The 18,049-nt window shown below is 40.6% G+C and overlaps 3 protein-coding genes across 3 annotated transcripts; 1 reads left to right on the top strand and 2 right to left on the bottom strand.

Annotated features, from left to right (window-relative positions):
* Window positions 1-2,556: 2,556 nt before the first annotated feature.
* PCYB_112180 (40S ribosomal protein S13) lies at window positions 2,557-3,012 on the top strand (the record flags this gene model as incomplete). The annotated part of the gene is made up of 1 exon (XM_004223096.1): window positions 2,557-3,012. The coding sequence occupies one exon, from the start codon at window positions 2,557-2,559 to the stop codon at window positions 3,010-3,012; it is 456 nt and encodes a 151-aa protein (XP_004223144.1).
* A 601-nt stretch (window positions 3,013-3,613) lies between these two features.
* PCYB_112170 (GTP-binding protein) lies at window positions 3,614-6,688 on the bottom strand (the record flags this gene model as incomplete). The annotated part of the gene is made up of 15 exons (XM_004223095.1): window positions 3,614-3,663; window positions 3,817-3,892; window positions 3,990-4,030; window positions 4,185-4,339; window positions 4,526-4,638; window positions 4,735-4,815; window positions 4,947-5,009; window positions 5,170-5,215; window positions 5,320-5,405; window positions 5,556-5,647; window positions 5,782-5,909; window positions 6,055-6,114; window positions 6,325-6,365; window positions 6,529-6,585; window positions 6,674-6,688. 15 exons carry the CDS (start codon window positions 6,686-6,688, stop codon window positions 3,614-3,616), a joined length of 1,104 nt encoding a protein of 367 aa, XP_004223143.1.
* A 1,397-nt stretch (window positions 6,689-8,085) lies between these two features.
* On the bottom strand, window positions 8,086-17,382 carry PCYB_112160 (hypothetical protein; the record flags this gene model as incomplete). The annotated part of the gene is made up of 2 exons (XM_004223094.1): window positions 8,086-16,481; window positions 16,581-17,382. 2 exons carry the CDS (start codon window positions 17,380-17,382, stop codon window positions 8,086-8,088), a joined length of 9,198 nt encoding a protein of 3,065 aa, XP_004223142.1.
* Between the last annotated feature and the right edge of the window lie 667 nt (window positions 17,383-18,049).

Genomic DNA, 18,049 nt, shown 5'->3' with positions numbered 1-18,049 from the left:
GAACAATTTTGAGCGTGCCCATAAAGGGATATGCATCATCACATGAACGATGTGTTCCGGGCATATGTGGTCAGTACCGCGCCGGTGTAACCTCTCCCGTTTCGTGAGCACACGGGGAGAGAGTCCCCTTTCTCAAAGTTAAAAAAGATATTATGCTTCTTCACCATTTTCCTATTTTTTTATAGCATTTGAAATAGAAAAAAAAATCGCATCCTTTTTTACGCCTCTTCTTTTTTTTTATTATTTTTACGATACTTTGATAGCTCATGGGATTACAGCGAATAAAAAAAAGGTCCTTTTCTATTTAAATTGCATCTTGAAAAAATAAAACGCCTACGTGATGCTGAATTTTAAAAGTTTTCCAATTTTCTCCGTTTTTAGCAACACATGATGTGATGGCATTTTTTTTATGGCGTCGAAAGCAGTTGTGTACGCAGGGAAGGGCGGGAGGAACAAAAGGGAAATTATTCCAAATGTTATTTACCATACACTTTTTTTTACTTTCCAAACAATGATTAACCACTAGGCGCATTAAATAGATGCGTGATGCGAAAATTGCTGGACAGGCACATGTGCCAAAGAAGAGTCATATTAATTCACTTCATGGGAGGAATGAATGAAAAAAAGTGAAGTGCGTGTTTGCAAACATGCAAAATTGTGATTTTTTTTTTTTATTCTTTTTTGTTGTTTAAGGGGGGGCCGTAAGTTTCCACATCGTCAAGTTACGTTTCGTCTCGTCACTTCCCTTTCGTAAACAACCTATCCTCACATGTAACACATTGTACTGTTGCTTCAAATTTTCCGCCGCTTTTACGTCATATTTAAATAACGGTTTGGGCAGAAAAAATGAGTGCCTCCATGGACGGTTAATATCCAGTACGCAGATGACATGCGCAAAGTGTATGCCCTTTTAAGCAAGCTATACGATTTTTTCAACTTTTCAAATAAAATCACTCCCCCAAAAAGGGTAACACATAATAGTGCAAGCATAAACGGGATGCCATGCGAAACTGTTGAAAATGTACATAAACAAAAATATGCCTTTTTTTTTTGCCCTTTTTATATATATGTACACATGGTCGCGCACATATTTTCAGCATATTTTTTCTCATCCATGTAATATCCACTTTGGTACAGCGTTATGAAAGCCTTCCCCCACAAAATACAAGCTGCTAAAAAAAAACATATTTTCAGCTAATCGATTTTACAGCATAAAGAAGAGAAAAAATTCACTCTTACGGATGGGTTATAAAAAAAAAGAAAGTTTCAATTTTTCAGGGCTAAGAAAGGCATATAAAATGTTTTTTTTTCTTTGCCGCCATACCGCCGTGTTCGAATTAACGGGTTAAGCGCACCCCCGTACCCCTAGGTCACTCCACTGGGGTCGAAAAAATATAAGCGTAGCGCCAAGTTCCAACTATGCAATCCCCGCATTTGTCGTCGAGGGGTAAGCCGTGCGGTTAGGAGGAAGAGCAACGGGGTACCGTCATACTTGCAAAATATGCACGGGAAATGATGCACATAAAATGAGCGAGAATGAATAGCTAAGTTATACGTACAGTGGATAGGCGATATACAAGCAGGAGTAAATACCCCCCTCTTATTGCAAGGCTGGAGTAAACCTTTTTTGGCAACAGCCGCGTGCGTTAAATGATGCACTTTTGCAAGCAGCACGGAGTTGCCACAGCTATTACGCACGTATATATGATGATGGTATGTACGGGGTAAAAAAAAAAAAAAAAACATTTTGTTCATTTTTCCCCCTCACGGGAGTGTTCAATTTTAGGGAATACAAAAATTTATAAAAAAAAGTTGCGACGAAAAGTAAAAAAAAAAGGTATACGTTACGTACGAGAACCAGTTTGTTAATTCTTCAATAAAAGGTAAAAGAAAAATATATATCCGCGCAACGAAAGGATTTTTTCTTTTCTTCAAAGTAGCAGTTGAAAAAGCAAAGCTGTGAACATTTCGCAAGCCCAAAAGAGGAGCAACAAGCCGTTTTTACGTACGTTTATTATAATAAACCAAACCCATCATTTACAACCCTTCGAATTATTAAGGTAAGTGTGAAATGTGATTAAAAAAACGACGGCCTAACATAACGCCGTATTTCCGTGCGTACCTACGTACGTAGTCATCTACATAGTATAATATTTTACAACACATTAATGCGAAACTGTGAGCCACATTATCTGCGTGAATGTATGCTTAATAGCTGAGAGGCCTGAGCGTACATATGTGCGTGATCAAAGAGGCCATTTGTACGCTCTTACATAATTTGGAGGGAAAGCACAGCTAGGAAATATTTGGGTTTATATAAAGAATACATTTTCACGAAACTAGCCAAAGCTGTGCTTCCCTTTGCCGAATTTTTTTTTCGCGTTTGTAAAGTTAATTAGAGGAAGTAGTGCGCGAACTGTAGAGAAATAAATAAATGCGCCAACGCGTGCTGCAGAGCGCACATGTCGATATGGCCATTTATGATGGTATATATATATTTACCTACTGCATGTGAACATTTCGTGTGCATTCCCCCTTTTTTAACAGCCAAACACAATGGGTCGCATGTACGGTAAGGGAAAAGGTATTTCCAGCTCCACCATTCCATACAAAAGGAAACAACCAAGTTGGTTGAAACAGAAACCATCAGAAATTGAAGATGCTATAATTAAATTGGCCAAGAAAGGACAAACCCCATCCCAAATTGGTGCTACATTAAGAGACAATTATGGAATTCCCCAAGTAAAGGCCGTTACAGGAAATAAAATCCTCAGAATATTAAGAGCCCATGGCGTTGCTACGACCATTCCAGAGGATTTGTACTTTTTAATAAAGAAGGCCGTATCCATGAGAAAGCATCTTGAAAAAAACAAAAAGGATAAGGATTGTAAATTCAGATTAATTTTAACTGAATCGAAAATTCACAGAATTTCGCGATACTACAAAAGAAAAAAGTTGTTGCCATCCAACTGGAAGTACCAGTCCAGCACGGCTAGCGCACTGATTGCATAGACTTAGCCAAGCGAGACGTGCGTAGTGCATGTGAGTAAGCGGCAGGATTAGACAAAATGGGCAACACTGTGAACAAATAAGCCAAAAGGAATGGACGAAAGCGGCTATCGCTAGATAGATATACAAATGTACACCCCCCCGCTTATACGTGCGAACGCCGTAGCTTTTTTCACTACACCCCATTTTTTTCCTCACCATTTTTAATGTGTATTAAAAACTTCAGCAAAACTTCTGTTCAAATTTTTAATAAAAAAAAGAAAATTAACCCTTTTTTTTGCCGCAAGGCATAAGAGGGATTAGTTGGATAAAGTCGAAAAGGTAAGCAGCGAAAAGTAGGTGATGGTCATCAGCCAAGGTACCTACTGTGTGTGCGTACAGTACACAGGAGCATACCTGTGCAGCAATAAATGTACACTTAAAGCAAATGCAATCTAAACGGAAATGCATATGCAAATGGGGGGTTCGAAAAAAGCCCATCAAATGTTCACCAAGGGGAATTCGTTACAGTGGTATAGAAACAATAACACAGAATTGGGGGTTAAAAAAAAAAATTGTTCGTTGGTTTGCACGTTTGTACATGGCGCGCATTTTTTTTTTCCAGCTAGCCATTTTTTGCAATCTGAATGACGTCCTCATCGGCTAGCTTGTGATCTGGTAAAAGAAAAAAAAAGAGAAAACGTACAAATGGGAAAATGTTCACACATCAGCACACAGCTATTTATGCGCGGTCTGCGCACGAACAAATGAACGGCCGGACAAATGCAACTGCGTGGGCAATTGTGTAGAAATCAATTTTTGACGTACGTAAGTCTACTCTTTGCGGATTGTGCTTTGTGCTTCTTCCCCAAACGAGTGCAAATTTAAAATCCTTAATCATGTCCTAAAAAAAAGGGAATGGTACAGGTATTTATCAGTGCTGGCATATGCCATAAGATGGAGGAACACAGTGGATACAGCTATCAACGCTGCCGAATTACTTTATGAATTTGGTTAAGCACGGCCTCCACAGTTTGGCTTCCTGTAGAAATGGAAATAAAAAAATGGCAAATGGGAATGGTCAAATTTTGTCATCGTTTAGGGGACATGCCCCACACTGTATGGACGCAACACTGCTTCGATGCAACACCGATTGGAGGAACTATTTTTTAAGTTTTCCACGCGTAAGGTCTCACCCCGTTGCCTCGTTAACGTAATCGGATTCGTAAAGTCAGGTTTTTCCTTGCGCACTTTGGTATACACGCGAATAATTTCCAATTTCTGAAATATGTACTCCTTTAGCACGTCCAAATTCCACGACTTGCTGCTACTTATCACCACCGTGTTTTCGCTGCGAAGAAAAGGGGGCGCAGTCGGCACGGGGGTGTAAAATGCGCAGACTAAGATGTGTGCACCTGTTTGTACATGTACGCGTGTAACATAGGAGCTGCTCCTTCGCCACACAGAAAAGAGTATGCCCACATGCACACATATACGTATTTAACGGGGAAGCATTTCTCCGTTCCCCCTTCCCTACCCCGAGGCGATGGTGTTAATTTCGTCCAAGGGAAGCATATCAATTTTGTTGTACACATAAATGCACTTAATGTACTTTCTGTTGCCCTCAATAATATCAATGAGATCGTCAACCTGTGTGTTATAAAAAAAAAAAAAAAATGAATTAAATTTAATGCTGAATTACGAATGTTCTCACTTGAACACAATTTGCACACTTTCACTTCCTACCGTTGCATCTTCATTGAAGAGCAAATTGCAGTTGTGTATTTTGTACTGGTGAAGGATGCTCATTATAAGCTTGTTGTCCAGCTGGGGGGAGGGGGAAAGGTGGGGGTAATTAAAATGGGATTACCCAAAATGTGGGGTCAACATATACACGTCACCACGCTTCGTCGTAAATGTGTGCACGGATTGAGGGGAGACCTATTCAGATAGCTCACCTTTGTTAACGGGACAGTGCTATTTATAACAACGCCGCCGGTCTTCTTCCTTGTCAATGTGATCTGAAAAAATTAAAAAAAAAAATTAATCATTCGATAAAATTGAAATAGTTTCCTAAAATGACACATGTTATAATAAGCAGAGGCATGCTGCAGAATGAAGAAAAATGCTCTATCAGTTTGTGCTTTTTTTTTTTTTTTTCTCCTTTTTATTTGCCCTTACCCTTTGCGGCTCTTGGTTTATTCGTATGCCCACAGTTTTAAGTTCGCTGGATAAGGGGAAGGAGGGGGGGTACAAACAATTTTAATTTGTCCATAGGTAAGTCACACACTACTTCGGCAGGGTTGTAAAAAAAAAAAAAAAAGAAATTACTTTTCTAATTTTATTTTTTGACTATTATCCCTCGTTGCGTCTAGTATCATCATAATCATATCGCACGACTTGGCAACAGCTATAACCTGGAGGAGGGAAGAGGGGGAAAAAGCGGAAGGAGCCGAAATAAAATATTTTACCCACGTTATGTGTCGATACGACGTGCGACCTTTCCATCCCGTGCACATAAGCACGTATGTACACATATGTATATGTGTGTGTTTCCTTATCCTCACTTGTCTCCCTCGCCCACGGCCCTCAGAAGCCCCTTGAATGATCCCAGGCAAATCGAGAAGCTGAATTTTTGAATCCTTGTAACTTATTATTCCTACGAAAAAATTGTAGTGCTCACGATTGTAGCAGTAGAGAGTGAGTACATGTCCTATTGGTGAACACAAATCTTTGACCAATCTAATAAGTACACTCCCCTCTGCTATGAGAGAGCATTTTTACAAATCACACCTGGTTTGCAAGTCAAGGTAGTAAACTCATAGTCTGCTATCTCCGACGTGGTGCTGGTTATTTTTGATAATAGCGTCGACTTTCCGACTGAGGGAAATCCGATTAGGCATATCCTCGCATCGCCTTGTCTAAAATTCGCAAAGAGGGTGGATAGTGACGTGAGTCATGCGCGCATTGGTTTAGGCGACGTATATTTATTCGTTATGTTTTTATTATTGTTATTATTTTTATTTTTATTTTTCCTTTTGCTTATTTCTTTCTCATCATCTTAACCGTTGCACGTCGAAGCCCTCTCCTTTCTTCCCTCCCTTCGGGGCTTCCAGCAGCTGTGACCTAAGGTAAGGTGGTTTCAATAAAGGTGTATTAAAATGTGGCACCCACTTGGGTCGGTTCTGACATGCGTACATAACACGGCAGCATCATGCAGCACTGCTGAGGTGTGTATTCACGTCAAAAGGATTAGGCGTTGCGTTCGCGTTCGAGGTCTCGGTCGCCTTGTGGTGTTAAGACAGAAATGGGAACCCCATCTCCGCATCGATGTACCGATATTTGGCTAGTTTAGCTTTCAGTTGACCCAAGTGATACTAAAAAAAAGGATGCACATGTGAGATAGTCAGACAGGGGGAAAGGTTACACGGTTAGGGACGCGAAAAAAGACTAAAGGGGAGATACACAGAAGGACACAAATGAGGGAGCACAGAACAGCCCAGCGGGCGATGCAAAACGCCTAGTGCTTGTCCCCCTTACCTCGGTCGCCTTGTTCTTCTGGGTCCTGGCCATCTCGGCCTCTATCTCTTTGATTTTCTTTAAAAAAAAAAAAAAGTAAGCCATTGCGGGTGTACAAATGGGGAACTCATAGAAAAAAAAAAAAAACAGCCCTCAGTTAGCTTACCTCTAGAATTCCCATTTTGACAGAAAAGGAAGTCCGCTTCTACTTGTGAGAGTTTTATCATAAACTGTATGGCAAGGGACCATAACGAAAAAAAAATAAAATAAAATAAAATAAAGTAAAATAACAAAATAAAACAAATCAAATAAAAGCAAAACTAACGTTCAGTGGTGATGCCTCCTCAGTAAGTTATTCTTAACAAGGTGACATTAATAAATTGCCAAAAACGAGGGATGAAAAAATTGAGGGAAAATTTGCTATTTTCATTTTTTCCTATCAAAAAGGAGGGGATGTTGTAATGTAAGATTTTCAGTTTTAATCGCCAACGGGGGAGATCCTCTCAAATGCTGAGGCAGTTACTTTTTTATTTTTTTTTTTTCTCTCGTCCCATCATTTGTGGTGTGAACGGAACAAATTTTTAAAATAACCGGAAAAGGACTTAACATTTTGTGTAACTCCATTTTATTTATTGGCACAATAAATTTTACAGTTCAGAAAAGTTTTATGTCAACATGGGCGTAAGCAGCGAATGTAAATTGTGCTACGCTCCGTTGGGTAAGTGTAAAGGTCAACCCCCAAAAAAAAAACAAAAAATGGTACATTATATACTGCATTGGGGCGATGTAGATGTTTAACATATGCACAGTGAGTAAACGTCGAATAACGAACACACAACGCTATTCCATTCGTGAAAACGTAAAAATGTGAAAATGTGAAATGATGCACCAGGGGGAGAAAATGCACATGGAAGGGGTAAACAGGGAGAGGGGAGAGACCCTTTTCCACAAATATGCTAATGAACGAGTATCACTGTGGTCGTTTTTTTTTTTTTTTTGTTAACATTTCGCTCTTTAATTTTGCCTTCCTTCTGGTGTGCACTTGGGTCAAAGGAAACGCGCCTGCGCCTTCCGCAAAGGGTTGACAGGGCATGCTGCGAATAGTTTAAATACTCACACAAATACGCGATTTTTAAAATGTCCTTTTTAAGACGCTTTTCCAAAAGTCGAAAAATCCTTTTAGATGGGGTGATGAAAACATATATTATATGTGGACTTAAAACGTCTCTATTTTGTATCACACACAACTGTGTTATCTGGTGAGACGAGATTGAAGAGGGGTAATATTATTATCATTTCAAGTTTACTATTGAAAAATATGCTCTTTCGGTCCACGGGTGAAGGCAAAGGTTTAGCATTTGTAACTGCAGATGTACACACACAACATGAGTGAACAGGTGTACAGTAAGTACAACAACTACGCAGGCGAACAACTATGCAGGAGAACAACTATGCAGGAGAACAACTGTGCAGGAGAACAACTGTGCAGGTGAGTGAGAAGAAACAATTTTCTGGTGTGCGCAAAATGCATTCTGCTCGAGAAAAACAAAAAACAAAAAACGCGTGTATCGTCATGGGTCACCCCTCAGCTGAGAATTTACTTATCGAAGCGAACCATTCCTTCGTGACAAATTCAATTTCGTCATCAGGATGGTCATTCAGTTCTGAAAATAGCTGATACAAATCTGTGACGGCGAAGAGCAATTCTCTATACCCAATAGTATCGTAAATATATTTCAACGTGAGTATTATGCACAGGGTAACATTACAGCTGGTGTTGTTATTTTCATTTTTTAAGGAAAGTCTCATTGTCATGATTTGTATTTTTTCCGGGTCATTTATATATAAGGAGTAAAGTTCAAACAGGATTAGCTTTAAAATGTCGAGGAGGGCAACAGAAACCATTTTGGTGTCCAAGTGTTCACTATCTCGTATGCCGTCTTCATTGATGGCGTTTTTAAAGTGATCGTTTGTGTGTATTCTTGGAAGGTATGCGAAAATATCGAAATAGTTTATAACATAATCGAAACAGGTTTGGTAATATATGGGGGTGAAATTTTTTTGATTTTTTTTTTCATTTTTTAGAATTTCATACAGACATAGGAGCGTGCAGTAACCCAAGTCGAACCAATACCAAGTGCTTCTGATGGTCACTTTTTTTACCTTCCTTCGTTTCGTTGTCCCGACAGTGGTAGTATATTCGATGTTGTAATTCTGATCCCCTTGGACATCGTCCTCATGGGTATCTTCACACGCCGCATTGGCAGCATCTCCCGTGATGACCCCCCCTGTAGCGGCGGCAGAACCCAATTGGCAACAATTCCGATGACATGCAAGTAGCACAAATTTGATATTGTTCAGGAGGTCAAAAAGGTACTTATTTTTCTCACTCAACACGGAACCAAAATTTTGATAAAGTCTGTAAAAGTAGAGGAAATATATCCTCCTCTCGTACACTGTTTTGTAGTTATCTAGGAGGGAACTCGAATTGGATTCAAAATTTGGCTGCTCGAATGATGCTAGGAGTTTATCAAAAAAGCTTCCCAAGGAAGACAATTTCATTTTGGTCGAGGTGTACAATAAAGACTTCACAATATTCTCCTCCTCAATTCTTAGATCCACAGTTAGCTCACTTGTCGCTTTATCTACATCGGAGGTGTTTGTCCAATCGGAGTGGTCACTGTGATAAGTGAAGAAATTCACTCCGTTAAGCTTTTCTATTTTATCTCCCCATTTACCAACCAAAGTGGTAACATAATTTGAACAATTCTTAACATGAGCTTTTAAAATGCAGAAGAGGAGATTCAACCCTAAATCGGAGCTTCCCTTCTTGGAGGTAGCTAAACTGCTTTGAAAAATGACCAAATGTTGATAAACAAATAGAGCGTTGTTCAAAACGACGGATTGGTTGTAGCTGTAGGTCGCGATTGACGTTGCGCATGAGGTTGTGGAGGAGGCTGCGGATGAGGTTGCAGTCGAGGTCGAGGTCGAAGTCGCCTTCCTGTTGGCCAAATGGACGAAGTTTTTCTTGAAGTATCTCATTACATGCTTTAGGCAAAGTTCCAAGTGATTATTTGAAAAGATAAAAAATAAGTGATACATGTTTAGCTTCTTCAACGGGTTCATCATTACTTTGCTAATATGCTTCATTTTGTTTTCTTTGTTCAAATTGTAAAAGTTATTTTGTAGGACATTCTTCTCATTAATTAGGACGTAATGTCTATTTTTTAAAAACAATATTCTGAATAACTCAATTAGGTGTTTTTTCGTAAACAGCGGGAAGTTAAGCAGCACCGATGATATACACTTCACTATTGTGTTCAGGGGGTAAAGGTCCAGGAAGAAAATGCTGTTCAGATCTTTCGACTTGTTTGTATTTTTTATGTGCGCAATTTGTGTGGCACTTAATTTGGTAGTTGTGGCTACTACGTTGTGCGGTTCGGCACACTCTGAGTTGTTATCCCTTTCGTTATCATCACCCAGTGTGCAATACAAATCGATCGAGTCCGCGTCGGACAGGTATGTCAGGTCCTTATCTGCTGGGTCATCCACATCGAGAAAAACATTATGGTTGTGGAGATCCACGATTGGTTCGTCACTGAGTGCACCTTTGCTCAGACGACACACGCGCTCACAATACTTTCTGCATTCATCATTTATCACGTCCATCTCGCTGCAGAAGGTTCTCTTCTTTTTCGCCTTGTCAGAAATTGGTCCCTTAAAAGTGGCACTGTTAATTGGCATGTTACCTCTACCGTGGATGTCCCCCTCCGCGTCTCCTTGCAGATGAGTTAAGGGAATTATCTCCGCTTCATCGGAAGGGCCCCCGTCTAGGAACGCGGCACTCCAACTGTTCTTTCGCTCATTCCCTACGACGAAGTAGAACTGCTGAAGTAGTGTCCTCAAAATTTCGTTCACCTTCGATATGATGATTATCTTCGCATAATCATCCACAAAAATTTTGAATAGGGCCTTATTGAACATGTTATAAATGTACATTTGATTCAGTGACGCAATGGCCTTCACATTTTTCCTAGTGTAGAGATAATAAATGAGAGCATCAAATATTGGCTTCACGTCCGTTCCGCTATTCAATTTCTGGTTCATAAAAATGGACATTTCTTTAAAAAGGTTTGGGCATTTGACAGAATTTACGCTGACCATTTTATTTATTAGAAATTCATAAAAGTTGAATAGCTGTTTATTCATAATGCTACTAATTTCGTTTTCATCATATGTTTCCTTTTTTAGCAGGTCATTAAAAATATCAAAGAGGAAATGCTCCTCGGATTGGGCTGCACTCTTGTCGTGTGAGTCCTTGCTGCTCTCGTTGTTTAGCTTCTCTCTGCATCTGAGTAACTTTTTGTATCCTTCTTCAAATTTCATATGGTCCTTCAGCTTGTTCAGGTTCTGCAAAAATTTGAGCAAGAATAGCTCCTCGAAGTGATACCCCCTAGGGTTAGCATCGTTAGAGGATTTCTCAACAGGAGCGACTCCCCTCTCGGACGTTCCTCCCATTCTGAAGTTGTTCATCACGTAGGCCCAAATAAATGTATCGGTATTTCGAAAGGAAAATTTCCTAAAAAGGATATTTAGCTTCCTGTTAATGGCCTTATCTCTAGCGAAGCAGAAACAGAGCACAAAATTTTGCAGAGTCAAAATGTAGATAAAATACGAAATAGATTTTATTACATTTCTGTTCAGAGTGTTAACTATAGATATGAGGGAAATTATTTTGAGGCAGAGATTCTGATTGTTCTTAACTTTTTTCAGATGTGGCTTGATGTACTTCAGCTTGGATAACAAATACTCTGGGTAAATCGTGCTTAGGTCTTCGTACAGAGGTTGGGAATGAGTTGTTCTAACTGAACCGTCTCCCTCATTTGTGTGTCTCTCCCCATGTGGACTGACCCCTTCCACCAATTCATCCTTCGCAGGAGTGTGTGGACAAAGATACAGCCCCAGAAGAAGCAACAAATGGCTATTAATGCAATAATCTACATCGCTGGTAAAGTACACGTAACAAATTTCGAGAAAATAATTTCTACAAGCGTGTAATTTTTCCAACTTAATTTTTATTACTAAGTTTATGAAGCAAATGGCTATGACATACGACGTGTATTTTTTGTTGAAGAGGAAAATTAAATTGTTCACTAGGACTGTGAAGTGATCTAAATTTATTTCGTTTTTAAATATGCGGTTAATAAATGTGCACAAGTAGGCAAACGTGTGCAGGTGGTAGTGTCTGTCCATGTCTTCTTCTGCTTCGCTCATCTCCAACGTTGGTAATCCGCGGGTGGGGCTTTTACTTCCATTATACTCCTTGCAATATAGGTGTTCTTCTGCCAATTCGTCTTCCGCTAATCCGTCTTCCGCCAATTCGTCTTCCGCAATGACTTCCTCCTCTCTGTAATCCTTTGTAGAGTCATTCGGGGGAAGTGCCAAACTGGCCATAGACTCCCCTCTGGGATCAGCTCCGCTTGCGGTATGACTTCCACTGTGTGGAACTGCATGGGCACCAGAATTTGCGCGCATATCTCCTCTGCTTTCCCCTTCGCCTGGAGCAGAAGCGGAGGCAGCATCAGCGGCGGCACCATCAGCGGCAGCAGTAGCGGTAGCTCTTTTTTTAGCCTGTACAAAGAGCCAAATCTTCCTCTTAATCGTTTTGTCCAAAATGTGCGCCAGGGGCTTCAGATGGGCAGTAACATCCTCACGCAGATAAAAAAAATTTGCTTCCAAAAAGGAAACAACTTCGAAAAGGAAATTATTTCCTGTCAGCGAAAAGTGCTTCGCTACCAGATCGGGCACTTCATATACAAGGCTGCAAATGTTGCTTATGTATTTTAGTAGCTTTAAAAATATGATGTCGTTTATTTGTGCGTACTTGGCAATTTTTTTAAATATTCTAATGTGGGTTTCTACAAACTGGGCGTGGATGGGGTCCTCCACGGGCGCCTCTCCCCTTCCACTTCCGATGCCGATGCCACTTCCGCTTCCACTGCCTTCTCCCCCTTCCGACAACGCAATCACAATTTTAAGGATGGCCAGGTGACTCGCGGAGGGACCTTCTTCCCTGCCGACCTGTATCATCTGCTCCTCCATAAACAGCAATATTTTGTTCCTCTCCTTTACACTACTCACATTTTTGCACATGAGCAAAATGGACTGATAATCCTGATGCGCTCTGTTGGAAAACAGCTTCCTAAACAGCATCAAATTAGCTATTTCTAATTTTTCAATGCACGAATGCAAATCTTTCGTGAACAGGCAGCTGGTAGCAAAGTTCCTAATACAGAATAACTGGATTGCTAGAAATTTGTCCTTAAAATTGATGACGTGTCGTATGATAGATTCGCAGATGGCCTTTATTTCTACTTCTTTATTGAAATGCGAATTTGTGAAAAGATTTTCATGGTACTTAAAGAACCCCTTGAGATTTTGGAAGAAGGCTTTGTCCGCTTCTTCCCCTCCTGGTTCGTTCACTATATTTTTGTACTTAATTTTTTTTAATTTTTTTTTGCTGCTCAATGTTTGGAAGTCTGAGCAGCCCCGCCATTCGACCTTTTGTAAATTCACTTTTTTGAGGAGTTTCGCCGGAATGTATGCGGATGCATTCGTCTTGGTTGCGCTGCCATCCTCCCCAGTGATGTGGTTCTTCCCAATAGTCAGCTCACTCGTGGTGCCATTCCCATTGGGGAAGCTTCTCTCCGTTGGTACTTCCCCACCCTTTTGCTTGGCTCGCCGCCTGACACCCCGCCTGACACCCCGCCTAACACCCCGTCTGCCCCCCTTCACAGTCGCGTTCTCCAAAGCGTTCACATAAAAATCGACCAGGTGAAGAAAAAGAAATAGTTCCCTTTTCTCCAGCGACGAGTCACATTTATCGGCCAATATGGCCTTATAAATTTTGGTAATTTTATATGGGTATGAATTTCTTCGCATAATTTTTCTCAAAAAGGCTAGTACTAAAGCGTCCTTCAAGAATTCCCCATATATATAATTTTTCCGATGGATATTATGGAAATGGGAAAGAAAGCTATCAAAAAAGGGTCTACTTAGGTAGGCAAAAATGAACAAGTAGTATTTTCTTTCTTCATAGCCTTTATTGTTCATTCCCAGTTTGCCATTCCTTTTGCCGTATTTAAAGAGGTGCGTAACGGTGTACTCATGGGAAGGTGGTGATATCGTCTGATTGGGCTGAACTCCCTGGTTGGGCTGATCTCCCTGGTTGGGCTGATCTCCCTGGTTGGGCTGATCTCCCTGGTTGGGCTGATCTCCCTGGTTGGGGGTACTCTCCCCATGGTGCTGCACATCGGGGAAGCCGCCCCCTTCTTTCTGGTTGTCTTCCAACAAATGAAAAACCCCTTCGCATTTCTTCCCCCGCTCGTTTTCGAACAACTTATTAATGACAAAATAATCGATGACAAAGGAGCCACTGTGACAATGTTTTTTTGCATCATACAACATACTCGCGTGCCGATGAGAATTTAATAGGTCAGGAAATATTATCGCCAAAATTGAGAGAAGAAAACATTGATAAAAAGACTTCACGTCTAAATTTTTAAATAATTTTAATTTAAATCGAAACAATTCCGCAATTATTATTTTACAGATGTTTTTATCTTTTATATACTTCTTCGTTTTTTCCGATTTAAAAATGCAGAAGAAGAGATCCATGGTCTTCAACACAAAATGGATGTATGCGTCGCTCAAGAAAAATGAGTTCAGATATTTGCAGTACAGGTAAAAAGTCACTGAGGAATTTATCCTCCTAAATTGTAGTATGATTTTTTGAAACGACTCCTCAATGTTTTTGTAGAGGTGGCTCTCCAACTCTTCTTTAATGGAGCTGACGTCCTCCAGGTGTTTGAATACACATTTAAGGATATTCAGGAGGAAGCGTCTTAAGTCTTCTCCGGGTGGGGAGTTGCCTCCCACCGGGCCATCTTTCACTTCTCCCCCTTCGAATACGCTCCCACGTATGTACTCCTCCACGCAGTTTCCCACTTCTGCCGACAAATGGCACGCAATTCTGCACAGTATGAGTGCCCTGAAGGGCATGCTGTGCCTTATCACCCCCTTGATGTTTTCGCAGCGGCGCTGCTTCATTTCGGCTTGGAAGAACTCCTCAAATGTATATCCCTGAACATTTTTCAACCTTGTTAGTAATGTTAAAAAGTCCTTCACCAGCTGGAAACTATCAGATAAAATATTTCTCGAAAAGAAGGAATTATTCGGGGAGAGGTGCTTATTCTCTAGGTGGTCATAAAGGACGAAAAAAAAGGCAAAGTTGACATTGACGAATTTTTTAAAAAATTTTTCATTTTGCAATTTTGCTTTATTTTTAATTTCCAATTTGGTCAGAAATAATTTCATATAAAATCTTAAAAACGTCGTATTTCTTTCATTGTCAATTTCACAAAAGTTGCGGAGCTTCAGTTCATTGAACGCGTCAAACATTATGCGGTATAGGTACTTTTTGGAGGGGAAAAAATAGATTAGTTCTTTTTCGTACTTCTTCATGTAATCCACCAACTGGATTTTATTTTGCCTCAGCTGGTAGAATATTTTCGCGTACAGGCACTCTATGTTTCTCTTCGAATTGGAAAAATTCCTTCCTTTTTTTATAGTTCCTAGGGAGAATGGCGCCTCCTCGGAGCGTTCGCCAGTTGTGCAATCGGTTGGTTCGTCTACAGTCACTTCCGCTGTAATGTCGCTCCCCTTTCGGTGGTCATACATATACTTGACACTCCTGACGGCCCGTTCCATCACTTCAGGGTCGTTAAAATCGACTTTGTCATTACTAAGAGCGTTAAAAATATGAAGGCGCTGAAGTTTGGTGTTAACGCCCTTAACCAGCCTTAACAAACGCTCATCTATTTTGTTGTACAGTTCGAATAAAATAATTTTTTTCCTAAAAAGGTCGCTATTTTCCTTCAAAAAAAATTTAACAATGTGGTACAAGTGTTCACTTCGTATTACAACCTCAGGGTGAAGGGAGTTCCCATGGGATACCTTCGCAAGAAATGCTTCCACAACTTGCCTGGTGCCTAACGATTCTACATTTTTCTTCAGCTTGGAACCTTCGGAGATCCCCTCATCCAATTCGTGCTCCCTCGATTTAATTAGGAAAATATAAAAAGATATAAAATTTATCATGGCGATTATGTTGAACACGTAATTCTGTTTACTTCTTAGCGTGTGCAAAAATATGTGTTCTACGGGAAACCAATTAAGCTTCAAAGCATAGCTCTTTATTAAGACGATTTTTATTAAATTGTCTGCCACTTCGTAGGTGCTGTTAAGCTTGTATAGGATACTCATCAAACTTCGCAGAGCCTGGTGATCCTGTATGATGACGTTTATATTACTGTCAAAACAGTTTTTTTTGTTTTCCTTCACAAAGTTTATTATACCTTGGATGACGTTCTCGTTTATTTGGTGTTCCGATGTGAATCTCTCCTGTTGTAGAGTTGCCCCACTGTGTGCCTGTTCCTTCTTAACAAAGCTGGCGAGGGATATTTGATGCGCATTTTTGTAAATTACGTTTAAAAGGACAAGTAACGAATTCATAAATCTGGAATGGGGGGACGCGTCAATGGCTATTCCTACTTCTTCTCCTCCCATCGATGTTGTTCCTTCCTCCCGCGTTGACAAAAACTCTCTGTCAAAAAAGGCAAAAATTTTATTCTTCAAAAAGTCAAAGTTGAACCCCGTTTTGCACTTCCCAATTGCATCTTCGAATGCTTTCAAAAATTTTTCCAAAAAATCTACGCAGTGGTGGATTTGAAGCGTGGCCATAGAGTAAGCCATGTGTCGGGTGACAGAGTCATCCTTTCCCCCCTTCCTGTGTGCACACTTCATCATCTCGAAGGACTTCCCACATCTTCTCAAAAGTACCAGCAACACGTTGCAGTAAAATTCGATTATCTGCACAGGCATGTCGATGTAGCTGTGGATGATATCTTCCGTCACTGAGATGAAGAAGTTTACGTACGGGATTGGCACACAGTTGGGTCTCTCCCCCGGGTTGGCAGCGGCTTTCGTGAGAACGTCACATGTGGCAGCGTCACCCCTGGCAGAACTCTCTCCGCTGACAAGGTCACTGCTATATATCAACTCCACGACGTACTCGAAGATAATTTTATATATCGATATGTTCCTCTTTATGTGATGAACAAAAACGGACTGGTCCACATTTTTTAGATGCTCGTGCTTGTAGTTATTTATGAAGAAAAAGGCGGAACTCTTTTCTATATAAATAATCTCCAAAATATTCCTTAAGTGGGCCAAGGAAAGGTTCGGTAAAATGCATAGCAAAATGTCCTGGCTGCATTTCACATTTATTTCGTACTTGTAAATTAAAAACTCTATCAGGATTTTCACTTCTTTTCTGTTCGCATAAATGGAGCACAGCTTTAGAAATGATTTCACTTTGTTCATGATCACGCTTTCTTCTTCCTTCGTCAGGAATTCGCGGTGCTTCCGGTAGATTTGGTCATCCACTTGAACATCCACTTGAGCATCCACATGGTCATCCACTCTGGTGTCAGTTTTGTAATTTCCTCTATGCCCATTTTGATACTCCTCCCCGAAAGGCTTCGCTTCCACCTCCTGATGGTCGTAAAAACTGTGCAGTACATCGCTCTCCTCCAGGTAGAACAATTTTTCGAAGGCCCCGAACGATTTGTTTATGTCTGCCAACTTGCGCAGGCAACTCCTTATGGATTCCTCGTGAGCTGGGGACACGATCACATTTTTGTACACGTTCCTAAATAGGCTATATTTGTTCCTGGTCAGCTTATCGATGTTTTTATCTTCAAACACTTGGACCCGCTTCTGCACACGCAGGTCGTTCAGCTGTCTGCTCAGCATGATGCAAAGGGGAGGCGGGGATGAACAGCAAATCCCGTAGGGCAAAATGTGTGCAACACAAGCTAATAATTTAGGCTCGCGATGATCACACTGGTTATGACGGTCTTCTAATAACCGCCCTTCGATCGTTGTATATAGGCGCACTCCCCGTAATGGCAACACTGCATGGGCTTGCCGTATCTATAGGCCCAAGTAGTAATGAGGAGGCGGTGACACTTTAACTGATGGCTTTCATTACTCCCTTAATTTTTTAGCTTAATCTGAGGAACGAAAGTAACCTATATTTTGTGCCACTAGCTGCGCACGTTGGGTGGCCGTTTGGAAGGAGTTAGCAGTCGATGATGTTAGCTTAGAAATTATGCCACCTAGAGTAACACTCACAGGGAATAATTAAAAAAAGTCCCTTCCAATTTTAATATTTCCCCGGTGGCCACCTCTACCTCTTCCACTTTTTCCTGGCTCTTCAAACCTTGTCAACAGCTGACGAGGCTGAATTATGCGCCATTTACGTGCGGCTGTTTGGCTCGAACACAAACGTTGGAGTTGGCGCGAAAAAGTGGAAAGGCACAAAGTAGGGATACTTGTCAAACTCGAAAACTCTATGTAGCACATAAAAGTAGCACGTACAAATGAGCAAATTTGAAAAAAAAAAAAAAAAAAACTGTAC

This window comes from Plasmodium cynomolgi, chromosome 11 (genome assembly GCF_000321355.1).
Source record: "Plasmodium cynomolgi strain B DNA, chromosome 11, whole genome shotgun sequence".
In the NCBI taxonomy this organism is placed as follows: domain Eukaryota; phylum Apicomplexa; class Aconoidasida; order Haemosporida; family Plasmodiidae; genus Plasmodium; species Plasmodium cynomolgi.
This window is presented reverse-complemented; position numbering and strand designations above follow the sequence as displayed.